This window comes from Dipodomys merriami, unplaced genomic scaffold, assembly GCF_024711535.1.
Source record: "Dipodomys merriami isolate MVZ:Mamm:240054 unplaced genomic scaffold, mDipMer1.0.p SCAF_7, whole genome shotgun sequence".
In the NCBI taxonomy this organism is placed as follows: Eukaryota; Metazoa; Chordata; class Mammalia; order Rodentia; family Heteromyidae; genus Dipodomys; species Dipodomys merriami.
The window spans coordinates 39755002-39779502 of record NW_027206290.1 but is presented as its reverse complement, the minus strand read 5'-3'; the positions used below and the strand labels follow the sequence as shown (position 1 = coordinate 39779502).

General features: G+C 51.9%; 1 protein-coding gene across 1 annotated transcript in view; it reads right to left on the bottom strand.

The window, feature by feature from the left end:
- Positions 1-24501, bottom strand: part of Ptgfrn (prostaglandin F2 receptor inhibitor) — a 45463-nt gene that overhangs the window by 5764 nt on the left and 15198 nt on the right. The window contains exons 2-7 of the mRNA XM_070006431.1: positions 20094-20468; positions 17849-18307; positions 13874-14254; positions 7049-7474; positions 5722-6141; positions 1878-1985 (exon numbers count right to left, since the gene is read on the bottom strand). Of these exons, the coding sequence (XP_069862532.1) occupies positions 1878-1985; positions 5722-6141; positions 7049-7474; positions 13874-14254; positions 17849-18307; positions 20094-20468 (2169 nt within the window). The remainder of the gene's footprint in view (positions 1-1877; positions 1986-5721; positions 6142-7048; positions 7475-13873; positions 14255-17848; positions 18308-20093; positions 20469-24501) is intronic.

Sequence of the window (24501 nt, the reverse complement as noted above, 5' to 3'; positions counted from 1 at the left end):
TGGCTCATACCTTGTCCTCCCAGCTACTCAGGAGGCTGAGATCTAAGGATCACAGTTCAAAGCCAGCCCAGACAGGAAAAGTCCATGAGACTCTTATCTCCAATGAACTACCAGAAAACCAGAAGTGGAGCTGTAGCTCAAGTGGTAAAGCGCTAGCCCTAACTGAAAAAGCTCAGGGACAGCGCCCAGGTCCTAAGTTTGAGCCCCTAGTACTGGCCTGCATATTTGCACACACACATATTTGCACAACTTTTGGTACAAAGCACCTTTTTCTGAACAAAAAATAACATCAACTTATTTAGGAAAGGTAAACTAACAACTTCAAAAAGCACATGAGGGGCTGGGAAGGTGGCTCAGTGGTAGAGTGCTTGCCTTGCATGCATGAGGCCCTGGGTTCAATTCCTCAGCACCACACCAGGGCATAGTGGTCCCAGGCCCTGCCCGGTGTGCTGGGGATTCATGCTGTCATGTATAGGTGCTGGTGTTTTCTGAATACAGCATGCAGGAGGAACCATATCCCCACCACCCATGACCACACTCTACTTCCCAACTCTGCACCTGTGCAGAGTGCCAGCACCAGGGCTCCCCAGCGAGTCACTGCATCCATCCTGTTCTTGAAGCTACTGAGCACAGCACCCTACAACCCAGCACGTGCCCCGCGATCTCCGCACTAGGCAGACATGATCCTGCGAGCGGTGCTCCACTAGCAGGTGCTTTCTGTACCTGTCATTGCAGATGCTAGGAGCTAAAGCACTAAAGCCAAGACCCCCCCTGGCTGGCCTGGTGGTGGTCGTGCACGTCCCCGCTGCTCCAGCCTCTACACAGACTGAGCTGCATGCATGAACGCGTGGTGTCGGGATCCCCACTACATCCCAGCAACACGGTGCAGACCCGTCCTGACTCGTGCCCTTGCCTGCCCTCCTCCCCCACTCCTCTGAGCTAGGTGTCTCCTGAGTGCTCCCTCCACAAATCTGGGGTACGCCGCTAGAGACACTGCCCAGCCCCCCACCCCAGTCACTTATGCAACCTCTTCCAAACGAGAACTATCGTCCAGCCCATAGGCCTCTTGAAGAAACCAATTTGCAGTCTGTGTTTAATTATTCAGGGTCTGCAGCTACACATCGCCCAAGAGTGTAGCACGGCCAGCTGTGAAGGCACCGGTGGGGTGGAGGGAAGATTTTTATAGGACACAACTGTGGCCTTGGCGGTGAGAAAGCACACTTCTTGTAGGAGACACCATGCACGAGCATGGCTGGTGGGGGGGGAGGAGGGGAGAGTGGTAAAAAAAAATGGCTTTACACTATGCTGACTTTTATTTTGTTGTGTGCTGGTACTAAAGCTTGAACTCAGGGCCTCACGCTCTGTCACTCAGAGCCACTTCTGGCTTTTAATTGGAGACGAGTCCAATGGACTTGTCTCTGTCTAGGCTGGCTTGGAACCTTGATCATCAGATCTTGGCCTCCTGAGAAGCTAGGATTACAGGTGTGAAGCACGATGCCTACCTGCTTTGTGTGTGCCCTTAACTGGGCCATCAGTGTCCTAGAGATGCTTTGATTCTGCCACTCAGTCCTCTGTTCCTAGCACCTAACAAGACTTAGGCACGTCAGGAGCTCAGTAATATCTGACTGAATGAGTGAATGAATGAATGACAGAGTAGGAGTAGGAACCTGCTAGTGGATTTCATACTCATCTGGGATCATGCCTGGAGACCCCCCCCCACCCCCCCAGCCCTCATAACTCTGATGGAACATCTGGGTTTGTTTCCAGTTGTGTTTCCATTCAACCAGGCCAGGCCAGGCAGGAGCGGAGGGGGGAAGAGGGGGACAGGGTAGCACACCAAGTGCTCTCGAGAACTGGATGAGGACGGAGCGTGGTACCTGGGTCCAGCATGGCGCCCTCCACGGTCAGGATGCAGAAGACCTTGATAGGCTGGCCACGGGTGACAGAGGGTGTGTCTGAGTGCACGGAGGCATTGAACACTGGACCTAGGAGAAAGCAGTGTGGCCCCATCAGTTTCACACAGCCCCATGCTTCGCCTGCTCTCCAACACAGTTCAGCATGGCCCACTTTCCCCGGGACTGCCTGGAAACTCCCCATGTAGCCATCCTAAGGCACCGGCCTTCCACGCAGACTCGAGCCCAGGACCCCCCAGGAACTCGGTCTGGAGCTGACACTGAGTGAGAGCTCTTCCCAGAGGCCTCGGACCCAGCTTTTCCTTCTGCTTCTCTCATGACCGCCTCGCTCTCATGTCCAGCCCCCACCCCCAGCTTGGCACCACCTGAATGTTCCTACGAGGTGGGTAGCGCTGGCCAGGCTTTTGGCCAGTTAGGGGACAGGGACTGAGCCGTGGGTGGCGGGGACAGGCCCTGCTGAAGAAAGGAGACAAATGTGACAGCAGTCTTTCTAAGGAGTGGGCTGGGAGCACAGAGGGCACGGTGGCTCTGACCTGCGGGCAGGGGGACTGACACAGCCTGGATGTTCCTTTACGAGACCACACAGGCCACACCGGAGCGCTCGGTCTTCACTTTGAATCCAAAAACTAGATTATAGAGCCGAGTACAAACATAAAACCTCTATCCAGTGAGTCAGGTTGTCCTGGCTAAAATAAGGAAAAAGTCCAGAAGACCTGATCTCGAATGAACCAGGAAAGACAGACAGGAGGTGTGGCTCAAGTCATAGAGAACCAACCTTGACTGAAAAAGTCAAGTGAGAGCATGAGGTCCTGAGTTCAAACCCAGTACTGGACAAACACAAAACCCAAACAACCCCCCCGCCCCATCTCTCTAGTCAAAATTTGTCTTGCACACCTCCCTGAGAACACAGTAGACGAAATGACTGCTTTTAATTTGTCAAAGAACTGGAGCAGTTCCCAGCTCTAAACGAAGCTAATCCCAACAGGTCAAGGTTTACATTATCATCCTAACTCCTAAAACCCAACAACAGGCAAACCAGAGAGAAGGTTCCAGAACATTCAGTGCTGCAGGATTTCCCATGTGTTTCCTGAGAAGCAAAGGGGACAGCCCTGGCTACTGGCTCCAAAACTCATTAGAAGTTAAGGGAACCACTGTTAGCTTCTCATTCAGAATTACCAGAAAGAAAGCCATCAGACAGAAGGACAGACAGGGAGAGAGAGGTCACACCATCTGATGAAGTAATTGAAAGAAAATTAGATTTTCTTTTCAACCTGATATGCCCAATAAAACAAATCGATTGCTTTCATGACAGGAAGTGTATGAAGAATCTGTGTCATTCAGAATGTGGAAAGCCTGGAAAGTTCCGTACGTTCTGGGCACTGCAGTGCAGGGAGCTCTGGACTCAAGAGGCCAAGCCAGGATGGCCACCCAGTGCCGGCTCCCGAGCCCCCGGCCCCAAGCTGGGCCCGCAGCCTGGGAGGGAAGCTGAGGCTGGCTGTCCTGGGCAGGGGTGGCCACCTGTGGTCATTTGTGATGTGAGTTCTGAGCAGACCCCACTGTCGTCAGAACCGGGGCTCGAACTCGGGGCCTCATATCCTCCCTCACCCTTTTTTCTTTTTTTCCAGATGATTAAGTCCATAAATTTCATAGAACTGCACTAAGAGGTTTTCTTTGGCCTCTTGTAAGAGAATACAAAAGGATAAAATATTAAGAAATTTCCATATTGGATTTATGTCCCTGTTTATTTAATTGGAAACAGCACAGATTTACTTTAGGCAAATGTCACCTTTTTCTTTTTCTTTTCAAACAGAACTCCAAATGCCTTCCAGGCTATAAGTTCGAGTTCTCTCCCTGTTGGCTCGGCTGTGGGACTGGTGGGGGGGGGGCAGGGGGTGGGTCAGGGCTGCCAGGCAGGCACGGGCTGGGAAGAAAGGTTCCATTGTGGGACCTGTTCCCAGGGGTGACTTCCTTCTCTCCCACGAGATCAACGGCTGACTGGCAACACGGGACATTTTCCTCATGGCTGTTCCTGGGACAATGGTGTGCTGTGCAGAGGTCTGTCTGGGTAGCGTCACAGGCAACTTGCACAGGACCCAGACCACAGCGGGCCCTCCCGGACTCCTGTGAAATCTCAAGGACCCAGTTCTAGGTATTTTAAAGTAAGGATGGACACAAAAATGGACATTCACCAAAGACTCACATAGCAATGTTCTGAGCAGCATTGTTTATAGCAGTCAGGAACCAGAAACCACAAAATGTGGTGGATTCATAATAGAATATTATTCAGTGATTAAAGAAAAACCATGAAGTGAGCCAGGTGCTGGTGGCTCTCACCTGTCATCCTAGCTACTCAGGAGGCTGAGATCTGAGGACCGCAGTTCAAAGCCAGCCTGGGCAGGAAAGTCCATGAGACCCTTATCTTCAACAAACCACTAGAAAACTGGAAGTGGTGCTGTGGCTCAAAATGGATGAGCACTGACCTTCAGCAAGTTCAAGCCCCACAACCGACACAATTTAAAAAAAAAAAAAAGCATGAAGTGCTGAGGCATGTTTCAGCATGGTGGCCTTTGAAACATACGATACATTAAAATAGCTAGATAATGAGATCACATCTTACAGAGTTTGTGTGAATGAACAGAACAGAGATACAAAGTAGATTAGCGGCTGGCAGGGGACAGGAAAGGAGAAGGCAGGATTGAAGGGTGTTGGCTGGGTGTTGTTTGGGTATTAAGAAAATGTTCTAATACTTGCACACCCAGGTTTGACTGCTGCTCAGTACACCACAGGCAAGTCAGGAAAGCAGCCCAGAGGCCTGACAATGAGTGAGCAGATCAAGAAAATGTCTCTCTCTCTCTCACTCTCTCTCTCTCACTCACACACACACATACACATATACACTGAACTCTTCCCATCCATTGGGAAGAATATGGACCTGGGGAAAAATTTACATTGAGTGAAATCATGCTTAGAAAAAGGGAGCATGTTCTCACTTGGATGTGGAAATGAGAGCCAAACAACAAGCATACATGAAGCATAATGCAGGGTCTATGCAGACACACGCAAACAAACACACTAACTGGTGTACACAGCGGGGATCCCAGTGGTGTAACTGCTTTGAACAACCAACTTAGAGGGTAACAAAGGAATACCAGGGAGGGTAACAAATGAATACCAGGGAGCTGGGCTGTTGCTGGGAGGTACAGATGGACAGAGAGGAAGGGCAGGTGAAGGGTCATAATTTCAACGCGTGAACATGGAGTGAGGAAAATGTGAAAGGATGGGTGGGGCTGGGAGAGAATGATGTAGGGGTGACACTGATCAAGATGTATCGTATTCACAAATTGTCACGTTAAATTAAAACCTCTTTGTACAAGTACTTAAAGATGATTAAAAAAAACACTTCTAAAAATGGCTTTTGGTGATGGTGGTTTCTATGTGTGTGTTGGCAGGGTGTGTCGGTACTGGGGCTCAAACTCAGAACCTTATGCTTTCACTTGCATTTTTCACTCAAAGCTGGTGTTCTACTGTTTGAGCAGCACCTCCACTCCAGCTTTTGGCTAGTTAATTGGAGGTAAGCATTTCACAGACGTTGCTGCCAGGCTGGCTTACTTAGAACCTTCATCTTCGGACCTCAGCTTTCCTAATTCTCAGATCTCAGCCTCCTGAGCAGCTAGGATCACAGGCGTGAGCCGCCGGCACCGAGCGAATGCCATGCTTTGGATGCGTGTGTTGACGGCATCTGAAGCTATTTTAAAGCCAGAGGCCACCTGACAGGTGTGCCGGGCACAATGGCGGAGCCCCAGCTCACCTGAGGTCTGGAAGTCGATCTCGATGGGGTTGGAGCGGCTAGTGGCCGCCTCCCGCCACAGGCTGCCCCCGACCGGCGCCCAGGCAGTCACCACGCAGCGGTACAGCCCGGCATCTGACACCTGCGTCTGGTACATTCGGTAGCGAAACTCATCTTCCTGTACCTTCTCCAGCACCACGCCCTGCGCCCGTGCGGCATCCGTCCAGTTCCCTGGCCTCACCACCGCATCCTGGTCCAGGGAGACCATGCACCGGGTCTCATTGGGTCCCGGGCCGGCTGTGGCCGTCTTCTCTGCTGTGATGGCCACCGAGTAGCGGGGGGACTTCACGTTCCGGGAGGACACCTTGCAGGTCATCTCAAACGTGCTCCCTGCTGCAAACAGGGGCTTGGGCTGCTGGGCCTTCACCACCAGCACAGAATCTAGAGGGAGAAGCAGGGCAGGTCAGCTCTAGGTTTTTCTAGAAAAATCTAGAAGCGGAGAAGGAAAGAGCACCTGGAGGCTGAGGCGAAACAGTCTTGTGCCTACGCAGACCGGTGACTGCTACGCACAATTTGGCATGGAAGAACTTCAAGTCCTAGATGTTTTACCAAGAGGATTTGGGGAGCCAAAGGTGACATCCCCTTCCCAAGACGGCCAATACAGTTTGGTCCCTGGCGAGGGTGGGAGGGCGCGGGTAAACCTGACGCCCATGCCAGACTGTGGGCCACACCACTGCCCTCCTCCCAGACCAGGGAAGCCAGTGCAGCCATAACCATTTCATCCATCATGGGACACACTTACGACCAACATGACTGGAGCACGCGCACCGCACTCTGATGTCACACTGAACTGGTGCTTTAACCCCAGAAAAGCTGTTTTGATGTTGAGCCAGGGCGCAGTGCTGCCCAAGCAACCTGAGTAAGCCTGCAGCTCACACCCATAACCCCAGCGGCCCAGGAGGCCGAGGTCCCAGAGGCCTCCCTGTGAAGGCCTGGTCTGGCAGACTCCAGGCCTCTACTCCACCTCCAACTAACCAGCTAAAAGGTGGGCTAGAGTGGTAGAGCACTGCCAGTCTTGAGATAAAAAGCTAAGGGACAGCACCCAGGCCCTGAGGGACTGTGCTTCAAAGACAGCCTGGGGCAGAAAAGTCTATGAGACTCTGTTTCCAGAGAACTGTGACAAATGGTAGAGCACAAGTCCAATAATCAAGCTGAGTAAACTCAAGGTATTAAGTTCAAATCTTATAACTGACCAAGATAGATACATAGATAGATAGATAGGTAGATAGATAGGTAGATAGATAGATAGATAGATGATAAAAAATAATGAAGAAAATATCGCCCTCACCTTCTGCCGCCCAGAAAATGCTGACAGGTTTGGAGAAGACATCTTTGCTCTTCACCCAACTGTTGTTGGGCTGCCGGGTCCAGGCAGACACAACGCAGAAATAATTGCCCCTGTCGCCCTCCGTTGTCCTTTGGATCCGGAAACTGAACGTGTCCGTGTGCTCCTTAGAAAAAATAAACTCTCCGTCCCGGGCCCGGCGCTTGCTTCTCTCTCCATAGCGCAGTGTCCAGTCCCCGTCCATGACGGCCAGGAGCTCGCTGGCTACTGCATCATCACTACGCCGGCTCAGCCGGTAGTACCATGACACTGCCAGCCGCACGCGGGCCTCCGCGGGCCGCACATCCACCACCCGGCACTCCAGTTCTGTTGGGTCGTCTGCAAACGCAGGCATGCGGGAGGCGTTCAGGAACACCTGGAAGTCTGGCTCTGAACAGGAGACAGAGAGGCCCCCTTAGAGGTGTTAAGCAACTGGGTACCGGTGGCTCCCACCTGTCATCCCAGCTGCTCAAGAGGCTGAGCTCTGAGGATGGCGGTTCAAAGCCAGCCTGGGAAGGAAAGTCCATGAAACTCTGATGTCCAATTAAGCAGCAAAAAAGCCATTCGTGGAGGTGTGGCTCTAGTGGCAGAGCACTAGCCTTGAGTGAAAAAGCCAACTGAGGGCACAAGGCTCTGAGTTCCAGCCCCAGAGAAAGGGAAGGAAGGAAAGAAGGAAGGAGAGAAATTGTCTTTTCATATCGCTTTACCCTTTTAAAAATGGTCTACCAGACGGGCACTGGTGGCTCACACCTGTAATCCTAGCTACTCAGGAGGCTGAGATCTGAGGATCACAGTTCAAAGCCAGCACAGGCAGGAAAGTCTGTCTCTTACCTCCAATAAACCACTAGAAAACCAGAAGTGGCGCTGTGGCTCCAGTGGTAGAGCGCTCGCCTTGAGCTGAAGAGCTGAGGGACAGTGCCCAGGCCCAGAGTTCAAGCCCCACAACCGACAAATAAAAATAAAAATGGTCTACCAAGAGGATGCCCTTTTCCCTGGCCGCCGTGCCCACGACCCTGGAGTAAGGGGCCCCCTTCCCGGGGGACAAGGCCTCCTCTGAACTCGAAGTCAGCACCACAGTCCCCGCTCTGATTCCTGTTCACTCAGGGCTGCCTTCGCATGCTGTCCTGTGGCCACAGGGTCCTTCTACCAGACTCCGCCCCAGACCAGGCCGGTCCCACTCTGCCATCTGCACAGGCGACAGCTGAGATGCTAACGTACTTGCTGAGTCTAAGGAAATTTATTATTTGCATAAAAATGCTCATCTTGGTGATAGCATTTCACCACTGATTACAGCCGCATCCTGCCTGATCTCAATCAAGAAATCAGCTAAGAATGCCATGGTGCTTGGGTTTTAAAATGCTTATCAGTTTAGATGCATGCTAACACATTCCACATTAAAATGAGGTGATAGCCAGAGGCTGGGCAAGGTGGTCCGTGCCTGTAATCCCAGCACTTAGGAGGCAGACTCAGGTGGACTGAGTGCAGCGCCAGCTCAGGCTACGTGGTGGTGAGACTCGGACTCCAGAAAGAGAGATGATGTAATCTCAGAAAGTCCTGGAGGCTATGGAAGCCGGCAGTTCCTCCACTATGGGATTTGCACATTTCTATCTATAATATACAAGTTAAAAATACATAATTCATGCCAGAAGGCCCCGGCGGGCCTGCAGGAGCAGGCCTCACATTCTGAGGCAGGGATCCGCTCACCAACCAACATGCTGAGCTCCAAGCTGCAATCCCAGACAGAGACCCTCCCTGTAACCTTCTGTTACAAACTGCTCAGACAGTCTGTGCCAGTCCTGGGGCTTGAACCTAGGGCCTTGCATTCTTGCTTAGCATTTTCACTCCAGCTTGGCACACTACCACTTGAACCATACCTTCACTTCTAGCTTTTTGCTGGTTAACGAGAAGAGAGTTTCAAGGATTTCTTTGCCAGGGCTGTCTTCAAACTGCAATCCTTCAAACTTTCCTTGAGGGGAAAAGCCAAGGACAAAGGTGAGGCTCTGGGTTCAAGCCCCAGTACGGCTACACAAGAAAAAGTTGGGGGGCTGGGAAAGTGGCTCAGTGGTAGAGCGCTTGCCTTGCATGCATGAGGCCCTGGGTTCAATTCCTCAGCACCACATAAGCAAAAAGAAAAAAGCCAGAAGTGGCACTGTGGCTCAAGTGGTAGAGCACTAGCCTTGAGCTGAAGATCTGAGGGACAGCGCTCAGGCCCAGAGTTCAGTCTCCACAACTGGACCCCCCGCAAAAAAAAAAAAAGAAAAAGAAAAAGTTGGGGTAATCCTAGACAGACAGCTGATAATTGTCATCCTAAAAACATGCCACACGCAAATATTTCCTCCTGCAGTGATAGAACTCTGCGGTTGCTACCAAGTACTTAGCAGATTAAGGGCCCCTTTTAAAGAAAAATAATTACCTTCCTTGGCGGCCGCAGTGGGCAGAGGAGACTGGCAGTGCCCGGCGGAGAATGTAAAGCAGCCTCTCAGCCCCTCCTCCTGCCTGCATCCACCGCCCCGGGAACTTCTCCAATTAACACCGCACCAGGCTGGGGCTTGGGGCCCAGAGCTCAAGCGTGAATGATTCCCATCCACCTCTGCCAAAGACTCATTAAGACATCCGATGGCGGAAGACATGCCGGTGTACAGATTCTAGCCACACACTAACCAAGACCAACACAAAGCCACCTTTGTCCCTCTAGAAAAATTCAGATTCTTCTAGAAACTCCTTCACACACTTAAGATAGGTGTATTAGCCAGGTACCACTCCTGCAATCTTAGCTACTCAGGAGGCTGAGATCTAAGGATCAGGTTCAAAGCCAGCCAAGGCAGGAAAGTCTATGAGACAATCTTAGCTCCAATAACCTATTCAGAAAAAGCCGGTAGTGGAGCTGTGAGTCAAGTGATTGAATGACAACCTGAGTGACAAAATTAAGCGATTAGTCTTGAGTTCAAGGCCCAGGATTGGTGCATGTGCACACATGCATGCACACATCATACACACACACACACACACACACACACACACACACACACACACACACTCACACACGCCCTTAGCTTTGAGAAAGAGCATGTAGGACACCCATATACACCCTGTGTATAAGAAGAGCATTGGAAAGTTCTTTCCATTATCCAAGCTCATGCCTCTGAATTGAGAGGGCATGTGACAAATTCAGTGCCAAGAAAAAGCTCGTTTTCCTTCCTTGGAGGAGTACTATATATTCACATCTCTTTTGGTTTCCAGTCTTCAAACTTCAGAGGCAAACGCAAAGGCCCTCTCCTGAGTAACTAATTCATCCCAGCTACCTTGCAATATCTATTCTTAAGATTTTTTAAAAATCCCTTTTGATTTTGATTTTATTTTCATGTCTCCTCCTTATGCTTCATTTTGCAAGCCATCTTCAATCTTTGCCCCCTTCAAAGTGGGACATAAATCCTAAGTCAAAACAAGCATATATGCATGCACGCACGCACCCGCACACCCGTGCACATGCACACACACACACACACACACACACACACAAAAGATTTCTTTCTCATCCTTTAAAGAAAGCATCATGATTCTGTGGGCTGGTGGCTTACACCTGTAATCTTTGCTACCTGGGAGGCTGAGTTCAAGGTTCAAGGCCAGGAGGGACTAAAATAAAAACGATGGGAAACCTAAGATACACAGATCGCCATCCAGTTGCGTACTGAGGCAGATAGTGACTCCCTGCCTGCCTCAAAATATTCAGTGCAAAACAGGGCTAGAGGCCTGGCCAAGTGCAGAGCACCTACCCAGAAAGCAAGAGGCCCCGGGTTCAACCCCCAGCGCCAGCCAAAAAAATTAATTTTTTGTCGGTCGTGGGGCCTGAACTCTGGGCCTGCCTGAGCACTGTCCCTCAGCTCTTTAACTCAAGGCTGGCGCTCTACCATTTGAACTACAGCGCCACTTCTGGTTTTCTGGTGGTTTACTGGAGGTAAGAGTTACAGGGACTTTCCTGCCCGGGCTGGCTTTGAACCATGATCCTCAGATCTCAGACTCTTGAGTAGCTAGGATTACAGGTGTGAGCCACCAGAGCCCGGCTTCAAAAAAATTATTGAATAGATAGATCAAACAGTGGTAGATTCAATTTTCCAAAAATGTAGCATCTCCTCCACATAGCCTCCGTCCCTGTGACCTTGTGCCTACAAAGGGAGCCTTACCCCCAATCCCTGATCTTAGGAGGACCCTGGATGGCTCTGAGCAGCAGGAGAAAACAGAGGGGCGGGCCGGCTGGTCTCATGATACTGCAGCCCCTTGCTTTATGTGGGAAGGCACAGATGAACCCCATGGGGCCGTCCTCTGTTCCTGACCCTCAAACTCACAAGCAAGATAAAAACTAGCACTTCATTTTCAGACAATGGTAGGGAGCAGGATGTAAGCCGGGGTCTGTACATCGCATGCCAAGCCCCAACAGTAATTATCATTACTGTCATCACTTTTTTTGTTGTTGTTGTTGGTCATGGGGCTTAAACTCTGGGCCTGGGCGCTGTCCCTCAGCTCTTCAGCTCAAGGCTAGTGCTCTACCACTTGAGCCACAGAGCCACTTCCGGTTTTCTGGTGGTTCATTAGAGGTAAGAATCTGATGGACTTTCCTGCCCAAGCTGGCTTTGAACCTCGATCCTCTGATCTCAGCCTCCTGAGTAGTTACTAGCATTACAGGCTTGAGCTACAGGCACCTGGAGAATTTTTATTCTTAATCTGTTAGGTGGCAAAATTGAGTTTTCTGTCATATCTGTGTAGGAATCCAGTATGCCTCGTTTCCCCCTTTCTCTTTCTTTTACGCTGGGGATTTGAACCTGGCCTCCTGTTTGCCAGGTAAGAGTTTAACCACTTGTACCATACTCCCCCTCTTAGGCTTTAGTTTGTTATTACAGGGCTCATACTGCTCAGAATCAAGCTCACCTCAGACTGCCAGTGCCTCTCAAGTAGCTGGGATTACAAGTGTGAGCAACAGAGCCTCGCCCACAGATTAGTGTTATTTCTTCTCATTCTGGAGAATACAGCACCCCCTCAAGAGCCCCCAGAACCCCCCCATGATGTATCGGGGGTCCATCATCCCAGCACTTCAAAGAAAACCTGGAATCGGGTGCACAGGCAGCCAAGAAGGGCTGGGACTCAGCACAGGGACCTGACAGCCCAGCCACACGTCACAGGGGGTCAGAGCCAGAGAGAAATTCTGCTGCAGTGATGACAGCCCCCATAGCATGCGTCTGTTTATTGGGAGGTTGCTAAGGAGTCCCGGCTGGCCAACTTCCCCGCAGCTCAGCGCTCTCCTTAGAGCTCGGGCCAGGCTGGCCTCCTCGCCCTTCCCCGTATCACAAGGACAATGATGGACAGGGCTGGCTCCAGCGCAGCTCACCGCCCCTGCTGCTCTTCACCCTCCGCACCACCCCCCCTCAGTCCCCACTTGTCAGCCCCATCCTTTGCCAGTTAAAGGAACACACAGCAGTGAATCCAACACCCATGGAATCGGAGATCTCATGCAGATGAGGCATGTGAACAGCAAGAAGCCACGGCCTGACCTTTAAAGTAAGGTCTGTCTCCTGGAACCAGAGCCACGTCCACGCGTGCAGACAGAACACAGAGATGAAACTCAAGCCAGGCGCGTCTCACTGAAGCACAACTTGTCTTTCTAACAAGCTATGTGGAGGGGAGGCGTCTGCACGCACAGACGTCCTCAGGTGCTTGTTCGACACTAATGAGGCAGGGGCCCACGCGGGTGCCCCCCCCTCCATGAGCTAACAGAGGGCAGAGCTGGGGAGTGAGGCCAGGAGACAGAAGACACACGGGTGACATGTGGCCTGACAGAGACGACAGATGACAAGTCACCATGAAGAAGCAGCCAGGTCCTGCATGGAAACCAGGCCAACAACCGAAGTCACTGTGGAGCTGGGCAGGGTAGCTCAGGCCTGTAACCCCAGCTGCCTGGGAGGCTGAGGTCTGAAGATCACAGTTCAGAGCCAGGCCAGGCAGGAAAGGCTGTGAGACTCTTATGTCCAATTAACCACTAAAAAGTTGGAAGAGAAGATGTGGTTCAAGTGGTAGAGTGCTTACCCTTGAGCGCAAAAGCTCAAGGACAGCTCCCACATCCTGAGTTCAAGCCCCAGGACCAGCACTAAAAATAAAATAAATAAATAAATGAATAAATAAATAAATAAATAATCTTCTTCCCTACCCAGCTTTAGAAAGCAGAAGTCCATGCCCCGGAGCACAGGGGAGTCCAGAAGAGGAAGCGGGACTGCAGCCCCCCTTCCAATAAAGATCCATTTCTTGTTCTTTCTTTGGTCTGGGGGGTGGGAGGGGAGGCACGAGGGCTTGAACTCAGGGGCTGGGCGCTGTCCCTCAGTATAGTATTTCACTCAAGGCTGATGCTCTACCACTTGAGTCACAGCTCCACTTCTGGTTTTCTGGTGGTGTGTTAGAGATAAAAGTCTCACAGATTTTCCTGCCCAGGGCTGGCTTTGAGCCGTGATCCTCAGATCTCTGCCTCCTGAGTAGCTGGGATGACAGGCGCGAGCCAACATGCCTGTCTTGACCTGCACATCTCTACATCGAAAGGAAACGCCATCCTCTCAAAGAGGGCAGAGATGAAGGCAGGCACAATTTCTAAGTACCACCCCTGCCCCCTGACTCTGCCCCCCCTTCCTTCCTTTGCCTTCCAGCCTGGGATCTGTTCTGATCAGAAGACTGTCTCAATACACAATCCTCAGCACCCACACTCTTGCAGAGGCCGGGAGGCAGGAACTGGCAATTCGCCACACCACTCACCCAGCCATGTGACGTCCACACTGGCCGGCGCAGACCTGGCCTCCGCCACCTTGTGCCAGCTCCGGTTGTGTCCCAGGGTCCAGAGCGCCACCTGGCAGAAGTAGTAGCCGGCGCTGTCCCTGCTCACATCCCGCACGAGGAGATGGTAGGACCGCATGTCCGTGTGACTCAGAGCCACGCCGGGTGCGCTGTGCACCAGGGAGGTGCGGTCCAGCTGGGCCAGTATGCGGGAGGCGGGCAGGGCGCCATCGGGCGAGCGGCTGAAGTACCAGGCCACCTCGGGGCGCACGTCGTCGGCGCGGTCTGTGCTGATGTTGCAGGCCAGGTCCAGGTCCGTCCCCTCAGCCACTGACACGTTCCGGGCCACGGCAGCACGCAGCACTGGAAGGGCAAAAAGAAAACTCTTGAAGAGACCCGGACTACAGCCAGCTGCCCTGCTTCCAAACCGCAACCCCTACCTCATTAGGTGATCACTTTCCTTTTGGCTTTTTGTCAGTCATGGGGCTTGAACTCACTGCCCGGACACTGTCCCCAAGCTTTTTCTCACAGATCATGTTCTACCACTTGGAGCCACAGCGCCACTTCTAGTTTTCTGGTGGCTCACTGGTGATGAGAGTCCCACAGATTTTCCTGCCCAGGCTGGCTTTGAACTATGATCCTCAGATCTCAGCCTCCTGAGTAGTTAGGATGACAGGCGTGAGCCACCAGCCACCTAGCTTTTTTCTTTTCTTTTTTTAATGCTGATGCTGGGGCTTGAACTCAAAGGTCTGAGCATGTTCCCTTACTTTTTCCGCTGCAGGTGGATGTTCTACCACTTGAGGCACAGCTCCATTTCCTGCTTTTTGGTGGTTGGAGATGAGAGTCTCCAAGGACTTCCCTGCCCTACCCTGCTTAGAACCCGAATTCTCAGATTTCAACCTGAGTAGCTAGGATTACAGGCGTGAGCCACCAGTGCCCAGCCAATCATCTCCTTTGAAATTCGAACTCACATTATGAAAATTAGACAGCTTGTATGGTTGCTAGGGATTTCAGGAATATTTAATGTATTCATTCATAAAACATACTAGATTCCCTTTCATATTCTATATGCCTGATATGTTCTTAACGCTTCATTTATTTTATTCATCATCTCCAATTCAAAACTCAAGGACAGCGCCAAGGCCTTAAGTTCAGGATAGGCACAGAACTAAAAACAAGGAAAGACATAGAAGAAAATTGGAAGATCCTTGGCCCTGTGTGCCAACGCTGCCTGGCTTGTGCATAGGTCCTGAGGTAGATCCCCAGAGCCTCAAAGCACACAACAGAGCCAAGGAGGTGAAATCAGACAATTATCTTTCTGAATCAACTTCTCCCTCCTCAATTGATTTCATTCGCTCTGTCTACCTGAAAGCCAGCCAGAGGCCCAGAATCCTGAATCCTGAAGAGCAAGTAGTTTGGGATTATCCACACTACTGCCCCCTTGCGCTAGTGGGTGTAATTAAAAGTCGACTATATTTAGATGAGACACACAAGAATTTGCTGTCACATACAAGACGGATCTAGCCTCAGCGTCCTCCTGTCAAAGCTTTTCAAATGGAAAACGCTGTGTGGCATGCAGGCGAATTTTTAAAAGACGTTGAACATCTGTAATGGGAGTGGAAAAGCAGCCGACAGCGTGCTCTCCGAGTGATCAGTGTCCCAGGGGAGGCCCAGCCCTGGCCATCTAGCCAAAGTCACTCTTCCTGTGTCCCCAGGAAGCGAAGGGATAGGGGTCTGCTGCTCAGGTCACAAAAGGCCCAACACAAAGTCTTAGGTGTCTGTCACTGCCACAACTGGCTTCTGAGCTGCTGTGGGGACAAGGTCAGCATCACCTTGAGGCTGACGCGCTTCGTGGTGGGCACAAGAGCACACAGAGAAGTCCAGCATCCTCTTCCACCCCATCCTACTCCACACATTTGCCAAGTTCCTCCTCCTCCATCCCTTCAAAAGTAATAGTAATTTGGGGAACATTGGGGGAACAATTGGGGAACAGTGTGTGTGTGTGTGTGTGTGTGTGTGTGTGTGTGTGTGTGTGTGTGTGTAATAGGGATTGAACTGAGGGCCTGTGTGTGTGTGTGTGTAATAGGGATTGAACTGAGGGCCTGGGTGCTGTCCTCAGCTTTTTTACTCCAGGTTGGCACTATACCACTTGAGCTACAGCTCCACTTCCAGCTTTTTGGTGGTTCATTGAAGATAAGAGTCTCATGTACTTTCCTGCCCAGGCTGGCTTTGAGCTGCGATCCTCAAATCTCTGTTTCCTGAGTTAGCTGGGGTGACAGGGGTGAGCATAGGTGTCTGGCTTTGGGGTATCTTTTGAAAGTGCTTCAGTGCATTTAGCAATGAGCAGCTGAGGCAACTCCTGTCTCCTGGACCGCCCTGCATACCATGCTTGTGGTCATAGGGTAAAAGATGGCTCCGGAGAAAAATGGCTGCATGATCACCTCGATTAACTTTCCCTAACCTATCCCATTTTTCCCCACTGTGAATGAAAACAAACCCTTGTGGTACACTGGTCCCCGGAGGACTTGGCCACCACCCCAGGGTGGTGAGACAGCCGCCACAGGTGTCAGGAGACAGGGCTGATGCGCCTGGCCACCCACAGCTCACAGCAGTGAGCTGCCTTCCACTCCAGCGACTGGTGTTAATAAAGAGGGACAGCATTACCACAGAACAAATTCGTCTTGAAAATATTTTGACAACTACTTCAATAAAATTGTTTTCCACTGTCAACTTGTAGTGTTGTCTTTTATAAATTAAAAGACACATTAATTCAGAGAAAGGATCTATTAGCTTCAAAAGACTGTTAAAAAGGTCCCATGACACACAAAAAAAGAAAGATCAGCAGGCTGGGCCTTGAGCCTCATGTTGGTAATACCAGCTAATCAAGAAGCTGAGGTAGGAAGAGCACAAGTTCCAGCCCAGCCTAGGAAACCCAGCAAGACTCTTACCTATGTATGAAAATATAATAAACTTAGCCAGATTCCATAATCTTGAGGCCCGTAGTCCTAGCTATTCAAGAGGTTGAGATCTGAGGATCATGGGTCTGAGCCAGCCTAGGCAGAGAAATCTGAAAGACTCTTTTATCTCCAATTAATCAGCAAAAGGCTGGAAGCTGGGTTGTGGCTCAAGTAGTAGAGCAACAGCCTTGAGGGAAGAAGTCAGTCAAGAGCATAAGGCCCTGAGATCAAGTCTCAGTACTGGTACATGCATGCACACACACATGCACACACGTGCACACACCAAAAAAAACTCTATAGATCACAGCTTTAAACAAATGTGCCCCTCCCCACACCGCTCCCAACCTCACCAGAAAGCTGCAACACAGAGGCAGCAGAGGTGGGTCACAGGTGCACACACACATGCACAGGAGGGCAGCCTGTTCACACACGCACACACATGTGCACAGGAGAGCAGCCTGTCCACATATGCACGCACACACATGTGCACAGGAGAGCAGCCTGTCCACATATGAATGTGCACACACACATGCACAGGAGGGCAGCCTGTCCGCACATGCACGCACAAACAAGTGCACAGGGGGACAGCCTGTCCACACATGCACTCACAAACACATGCACAGGAGAGCAGCCTGTCCACACAGGCACACATGTGCACAGAAGGCAGCCTGTCCACACACATGCACGCACACACATGTGCACAGGAGAGCTGCCTGTCCACACACGCAAACACACATGCACAGGAGGGCAGCCTGTCCACACACATGCACGCACACACATGTGCACAGGAGAGCTGCCTGTCCACACACGCACACATGTGCACAGGAGAGCTGCCTGTCCACACACGCACACATGTGCACAGGAGAGCTGCCTGTCCACACACGCACACATGTGCACAGGAGGGCAGCCTGTCCACACACGCACACACACGTGCACAGGAGAGCTGCCTGTCCACACACATGCACGCACCCCCCCCCTCGCGCGCCCCGCCCCCACTCACCTGTGGGCCGGATCACCACGGCCGCCACCTCCACCGCCTTTTCCTGGATTTCCTGCCAGGCGCCACGCTCGGCGATCCACTCGCCCACCACACACCAGTAGGCGCCCTGGTCGGCGGCCAGCGCGGGGTCCAGCGCCAGGCGGAAGCCGTCGGCGCCGTCGGTGCCCAGGCGCACGGCGCCTGCGCGGTAGCGCTGCTCGTAGCCGGGGCCCGCGCGCAGCCGGCCCATGTGCGTGAGCGCCAGCACTGTCCGGCGCTCGGGCCCGCGCCGCAGCTCCCAGCGCAGCGCCAGGTGCGTGTGCGGCGCGGGCGGCAGGGGCGCGGGCGACGGTGAGGCCTCAGGCGCGGGCGTCGGGGACGAGGAGGCCGCGCACCGCAGCTCCACGGGCTCTCCCTCCCGCAGGCTCAAGCTGGGCGCGGGCCGCTCCGTGGGGCCCACCCTCAGGGCGTCAGCCAGCACTGTGGAGAGAGGGGGTGGGCCGGTGAGGGACCCTGCACAGCACCCATATGCAAAACCCTGTACCAGCACTTGCATAATAGACCCCGCACAGCAACTGTGCGTAAGACCCCAGGCCCTTAAGGACCAGAGGATTCTAGTCCTGGGCTAGGGACAAGGCTGCTATTTCCTACTCCCAGAAGGGAAAGAAGGAAAAAGAAAAGCCAGGGAGTGGTAGCTAGCACCTTAATCCTAGTTACTCTAGAGGCAGAGATCTGAATAGTACAAAGCCAGCCCAGGCAGAAAAATCCAGAGTCTTCTCTCTCACCAGCAAAAAAAAAGCCAGAGACGGAGCTGTGGCTCAAGTGAAGAGTGTCACCTTTGGGCAGAAGAGCTAAGGAAAGCACCCTACCCCTGGTTTCAAGCCCCAGGACTAGCACAGAGCATACAAACAAAAATCACTCAGGATTCCCTACAGAAATAAGGAAAATGTAATGGGTGAGGTATATTTAATGTATGAAGGTTTTAATCCATAGTTTCTCATGCACATGGCTGGAACTTTATGGAGGGAATCGTATCTGAGGTGCAGCGCCTTCTTCAATCACTGCTCAATCAATGCTATCCTCCATAGCATCATTTAATCATGGCTATCCCTATTCCAATCCAAATCTTCATGGGAACAAGCAAAGGCAAGGAGAAACGCAGCATTAATATAAAATAATAACAATAATATCGTTTCTATGTTGTGAGCCTCAAATTAAAATGGTTTGTTCTTGCTCATTTACTAATTAGCTGGGTGATTTGAGGCAAGTAATTACGTATGTTCTTTCATTTCTTTTGTGTGTAAATTATCCTATCCTATCCTCTTCACTGGAGTCAGAGACTGAATGTGGGAGCAAATCTACTTGGAGCACGAAAACCATAAAAGACAAGAGGAGGCTCGGTGCATGCCGCGGCTCATCCCAGTAATCCTGGTTGCTCAGGAGGCCAAGAACTGAGGACCAAGGCTCCAAAGCCACCTGGGCAGGGGAGTCTGAAAGGCTCTTATCTCCAGTTAACCTGCAAGAAGCTTTAAACTGCAGTCAGGTCAACGAACTCAGGGTGAGCACATAGTTCTTTCTACAGAAGACTCACAACTTCCAGGGTGACAGGTATGTAAGCCGTGAAGGTCACAGGAGGTGAACTGTGCAGGATCAGCTATTCCTATCAACTCTGATGCTACTGTGGGACAACAATTTCCTGCCACTAGCCAGTGATGGGATGGCACTGCTCTCAGTCCCGGCCAGGATTACCTCGCCAGTCCCCATACCTCTGAGGAGAGGAGGAAGCTGGGATACGGAACACGCCCACCGCCATGGAGCTGACAAATGGCAGTGCCGGTCATTGGGCCGGGTGCCAGCCACCTGGCTTGGGCACTGCACTGCTGGCAGGGTCCTACACTGCCTGCATCTCGTGGGCCAGGAGCCCTGTCACCCACAGGGAAGAGGAAGGGCGGCTGGAGGTCAGTTGGCTCACCTTCTTTCCCTGCCAGCATCTGGGGCTTGAACTCAGGGTCGGGGCATTGTTCCTTAGCTCTTTCTGCTCTAGGCTTGTACTCTACCAATCGGGCTGCACCTCCACTTCCAGCTCTTTGCTGGTGAAATGGAGATGAACGTCTTGGCAACTTTTCTGCCTGCGCTGTTCTGAAGTGTGATCTCCAGATCTCAGCCTCCCCAGGAGCTGGGATCACAGACAGGCATGAAGCACGCTGCCTGAGCCGGGCGCGGGCCATGGGAGCGGTGCACGCCAGTGGCAGCGGTGCCAGCCTACCTTTAACCTGCACCGTGTCCTCATAGTTGCCCTGGACTGTGGCGTCCGTGCTGGGCGTGGAACACTTGTACAGGCCCTGGTCCGACGGCTGGACGTTCTTGATGTGCAGTTCCACGGCGTCGTTGGCCGTCCTCCTCAGCACCACCTGGCCGGTCCGCAGCCGCTCCCGGTAGGGCTGTGCGGGGAAGCCCGCCTCCCACGTGCTGGCCAGCTCCACGAAGCCACCGCTGCCTCCAGGGGACGAGAAGCTCCAGTCAAAGTTCTGCTCGCTGGGGCCATCGTAGTCGCTGACGTTGCAGGGGATGACCAGCTCAGTGCCCACCACTCGGACCAGGGCCCCCGCAGGGACTTGTACCACTCGACCTCGACACACAGCTGTAAGGACAGGAGATGAGAGGCAGGTGCTTAATCCTGGAGAAATCTCCCCCAGGGTGAAGGAGGCAACCAGAAATGTTTGGTCACAGGGCAGATGGTGGCGTACGAGTCTGGGATAAACGGGGCTCCACAAGAGGCTGAGAAAGCAGATGGCACAGGAATCGGTACCTCCAAGCCAGCTCTCCAGCACTGGCCACAAAGATCAAGTTCTAGAGTTAGTTAAACACATCCCGGCCTGGTAGATCACACTGGTCATCCCAGCTCATTAGGAGGCTGACATTAGGATCCTTGTTCAAAGCCAGCCTTGGCAGGCAAGTTCATGAAACTCTTATCTCCAATTAACCAGCAAAAACCCAGAAGTGGAGCTATAGCTCAAGTGGTTGAGCACCCCAATCTTGAATGAAAGCAAGAGCCAAGCAAGAATGAAAGCCCCCCCTCACCGAGTTCAAGCCTCAGTACCAACATGTGCGTGTAACCCACATTCACACACACAAAAAGTAGGCTAACCGTAAACCCAAATAATTCAGTCCAGCCCATTACCAGTTCACATACCGTTATCACTCAATATGATGTAGCACAATTTAGCTAATCAAGTATTTATTCCCGCCCACCTTGCACTGGCCTCCTCCCTAGAGATCGCTCCCCCAGCTCCTAGGACCCCATTTACAGTGATGGATGCCAATATTTTAAGTCCTAGAATGGCCTGCTGATATCATGATTTAACTCCGGTTGTCTGACATCGCCTGTAAATTAATTTTGAAATATGACAATTCTACCAAGTATTAATTTTCTATTTTCTGGCTCATTTCCTTCTCTCCACTTTTCACCCTAATCTAAATTCGGAGCGCAGATGAGAAGCCACGCGGGAAGGGGGGCTGCGGTGGTTTTGGGGGCTCAGCGGACAGATGGACAGGGGGTTGGGGTCTGCTGTCCCCTGCACGCACACATACACACACACACACACACACACACACACACACACACACACACACGTGTGTGGATTACAGACCCTGACAGCAGGGTCCTTGGGGAATGGCACCATGCACATTTTTAATTTACATTGTATTTTCATTATCATTAAGTAGTTGTACAAAGGAGCTGTGAGTCCCTTAGAAGGCACTGAGGCTCAAGCCTGAAATCCTAGCTACTCAGAAGGCTGAGATCTGAGGATCATGGTTCAAAGCCAGCCCAGGCAGGAAAGTTCCTAAGACTCTTACTCTGATTAACCAGCAAAAAGCCTGAAGTAGAAATGGGACTCAAGTGGGAAAGCACCAGTTAGAAGCAAAAAAGCCAAGTAAGAGTTCAAGGCCCAGAGTTCAAGTTCTAGCACCACACACACACACACACCCTTAAAGGGGGCGGGGAGTAACTAGACCCAGACACACACCAGGAAAGGATCGGAAGAGCAGGGCACACAGACAATAAGGTAACAGGAACTTGGGAACTCAGAGCACCATGGCTGTCTGTGCTGGGCTGTCTGGTTGTCTGTGCTGGGCTGGCTCCTGCACAAGGCTCTCTGGGGTCTCAAATCCCGCTGCTGCCCATTTGTGGGTTGTGTCACGAACTGATGGTGGTTGTGAGCGGACAGGTGTGGTTTGAAGATGGAGTTTTAAATGAACAGAAACCATTACAGTGCACCGTGCTTAGCAAGGGAGAAACACTGTTCGATGAGGGAGTATTTTGTTAAATAAGCAAAGCTATGCCCATGTCAGATCAGGGTGACAACCTAGCACCTTGGGCGAGGGGGGGGGAGGGGGGTTGACATCAGGCACTGGGGCTCATGCCAGTAGCCCTAGCACTATACGAAGCAGAGATCTAGAGGATCATGGTCTGAAGTCCGCCTGAGCAGAAGAATCCAGGAGACTATGTCCAATTAATGATCAAAAGCTGGATTGGCAGTGTGGCTCAGTGCAACAGCCCTGGCCTTGCATGTGCCAGACCCTGGGTTCCATCCCTAGCCCAAGAAAATAGGTAAAGAAATAAAATGTCCCACATCTGTCCTCCCAGCCGTATGGAAGGCTGAGAGAGATCACCTGAGCCTAGGAATCCACGGCCAGCCCAGGCAATGCAGTGAGACCCCATCTCAAAAATATGTACGTATTTTTTAAAGTAGGTAGCTGAGAAGAACTACCATCACGCATCTCCCTCTGAGAACGGAAGGACTTAGAGTTCTGGAACGCACCACTTTCTAAGGCAACTGGCTGCCAAGTGATAACCGCAACTCCTCACCCCTACCCCCACACCAAGTTCACAGCCTGACCAAGACAGCCGCCCCTCAGAGGGGCTGACACTGCAGCTCCAGTCACAGGAACGGGAGCCAGGGCCGAAACCACGGACATTCCATGTCTGTTCTCTTCAGCTGAAGCTTATCACTTTTGTTGGGGGGAGGAGGGGTACAAGATACAAGGAAGACAACTTACTCTAAAGCCACACCCAGGCAGCCCTCAGGCCTGACCACAGGAGGAAGCCATCCATCTAAACAGGCCTGGCCAGGTGTGGAGGCTCACACCTGTCATCCTAGCAACTTAGAAGGCTGAGATCTGAGGATCGCTGTTTGAAGCCAGCCCAGGCAGGCAAGTCAGTGAGACTCTTCTCTCCAATGAACCACCAAAAAGCTAGAAGTGGAGTCATGGTTCAAGTCCTAGAGTGCCAGCCTGAGCAAAAAAGCTAAGGCTCTCAGTGAAAGCCTCAGGACCAGCACATGCATACAAGAGGAAAGGAGGGAGGAGAAAATATAAAAGAGGCCTAGATCATGCCTGCATTGCAGAAGTGAGCTGATAATTGATTGCACCAGAGGCCCTGGATCGACACCCTCTACCCCCCTCCCCCTCACCGCCAGGCCTGTCTATTACTTTCACACAGATACACAGACGTGCAAACACACACACACACACACACACACACACACACACACACACACACACACACACACACACACACACACACACACACACACACACACACCTCACTGGCCTCTTCAGTTTCTTGCAATTCTGCTCCCCTCCACTAAGATGTCTAAGCTCCTTTCCCCCACTAACAACTCCAAAGTATGAAAACAACACATCTTTCTGCCCAGCACTGGCCAACTGTGTGGCACGGTCATCACCACTGCTCCAAACAGGAAGAACCAACAGGTTTGTTTCCCCAGAGAGTTGAGAATCCACCTATGAGCTCCTTCAGTGCTAGGCATCACGGTGGAGCTCTGGGAGGCCACTGGGCCCCTATCCTCCATGTCTGGGATGTGAAGACAGTGCCGGTGGCCACGCCCCCAGGGATGTGGTCAGCATGAACACTTCTGACAGTGCCTGGTGAGAATCTGCATGGATCTGCAGCCATCCTAGAAGAAACTCCACCATAACCCGTTACCTTGCTTCCTGGGCAAGGTTTATAGAGAAAGCAATTTCCAGAGATGTAAGCTTTATCGGTTCCTTTTCCTTGCCAAAAACTTAGCTTGAGCAAGGTACTGATGGCTCACACCTGTCATCCTAGCTACTCAGGAGGCTGATTTGAGAATCCTGGTTCAAAGCCAGCCTGGGCAGAAAAGTCTGTGAGACTCTTATCTCCAACTATCCACCCAAAAGGCCAGAAGTAGAACTATGGCTCAAGCAGTAGCGTGCTAGCCTTGAGTGAAAAAAGCTCAGGACAGTGCCTAGGCCCTGAGTTAAAGCACCAAGAATGGCACAGAAGGACAGGCTGGACAGGCTTGAGCCTGTGGGAGGTTTCTTCTGTATTTCTGGGGACTGCAGCTTGGAAATGAGTCCAACTCATTCTCTTGATTCTCCAATCCTTCTCCCACATGGCTGCCAAAATCCTCTGTCTCTTTTGGCAGTGCTGGGGTTTGAACTCAGGGCCTCATGCTTACTAGGCTGGCACGACCCTACTGAGCCCCCCTGCGGCCCAGATTCCTGACATGTGGAGGGGGTCTCACTGCTCACCCCTGTAGGCCTCCTCTCACCGCACCCAGCCTCGCTCCATGGAGGGAAAGTCCTGTGCACTGTTTCTACCTGGGTTGGCCTGAAACCATAATCTTCAT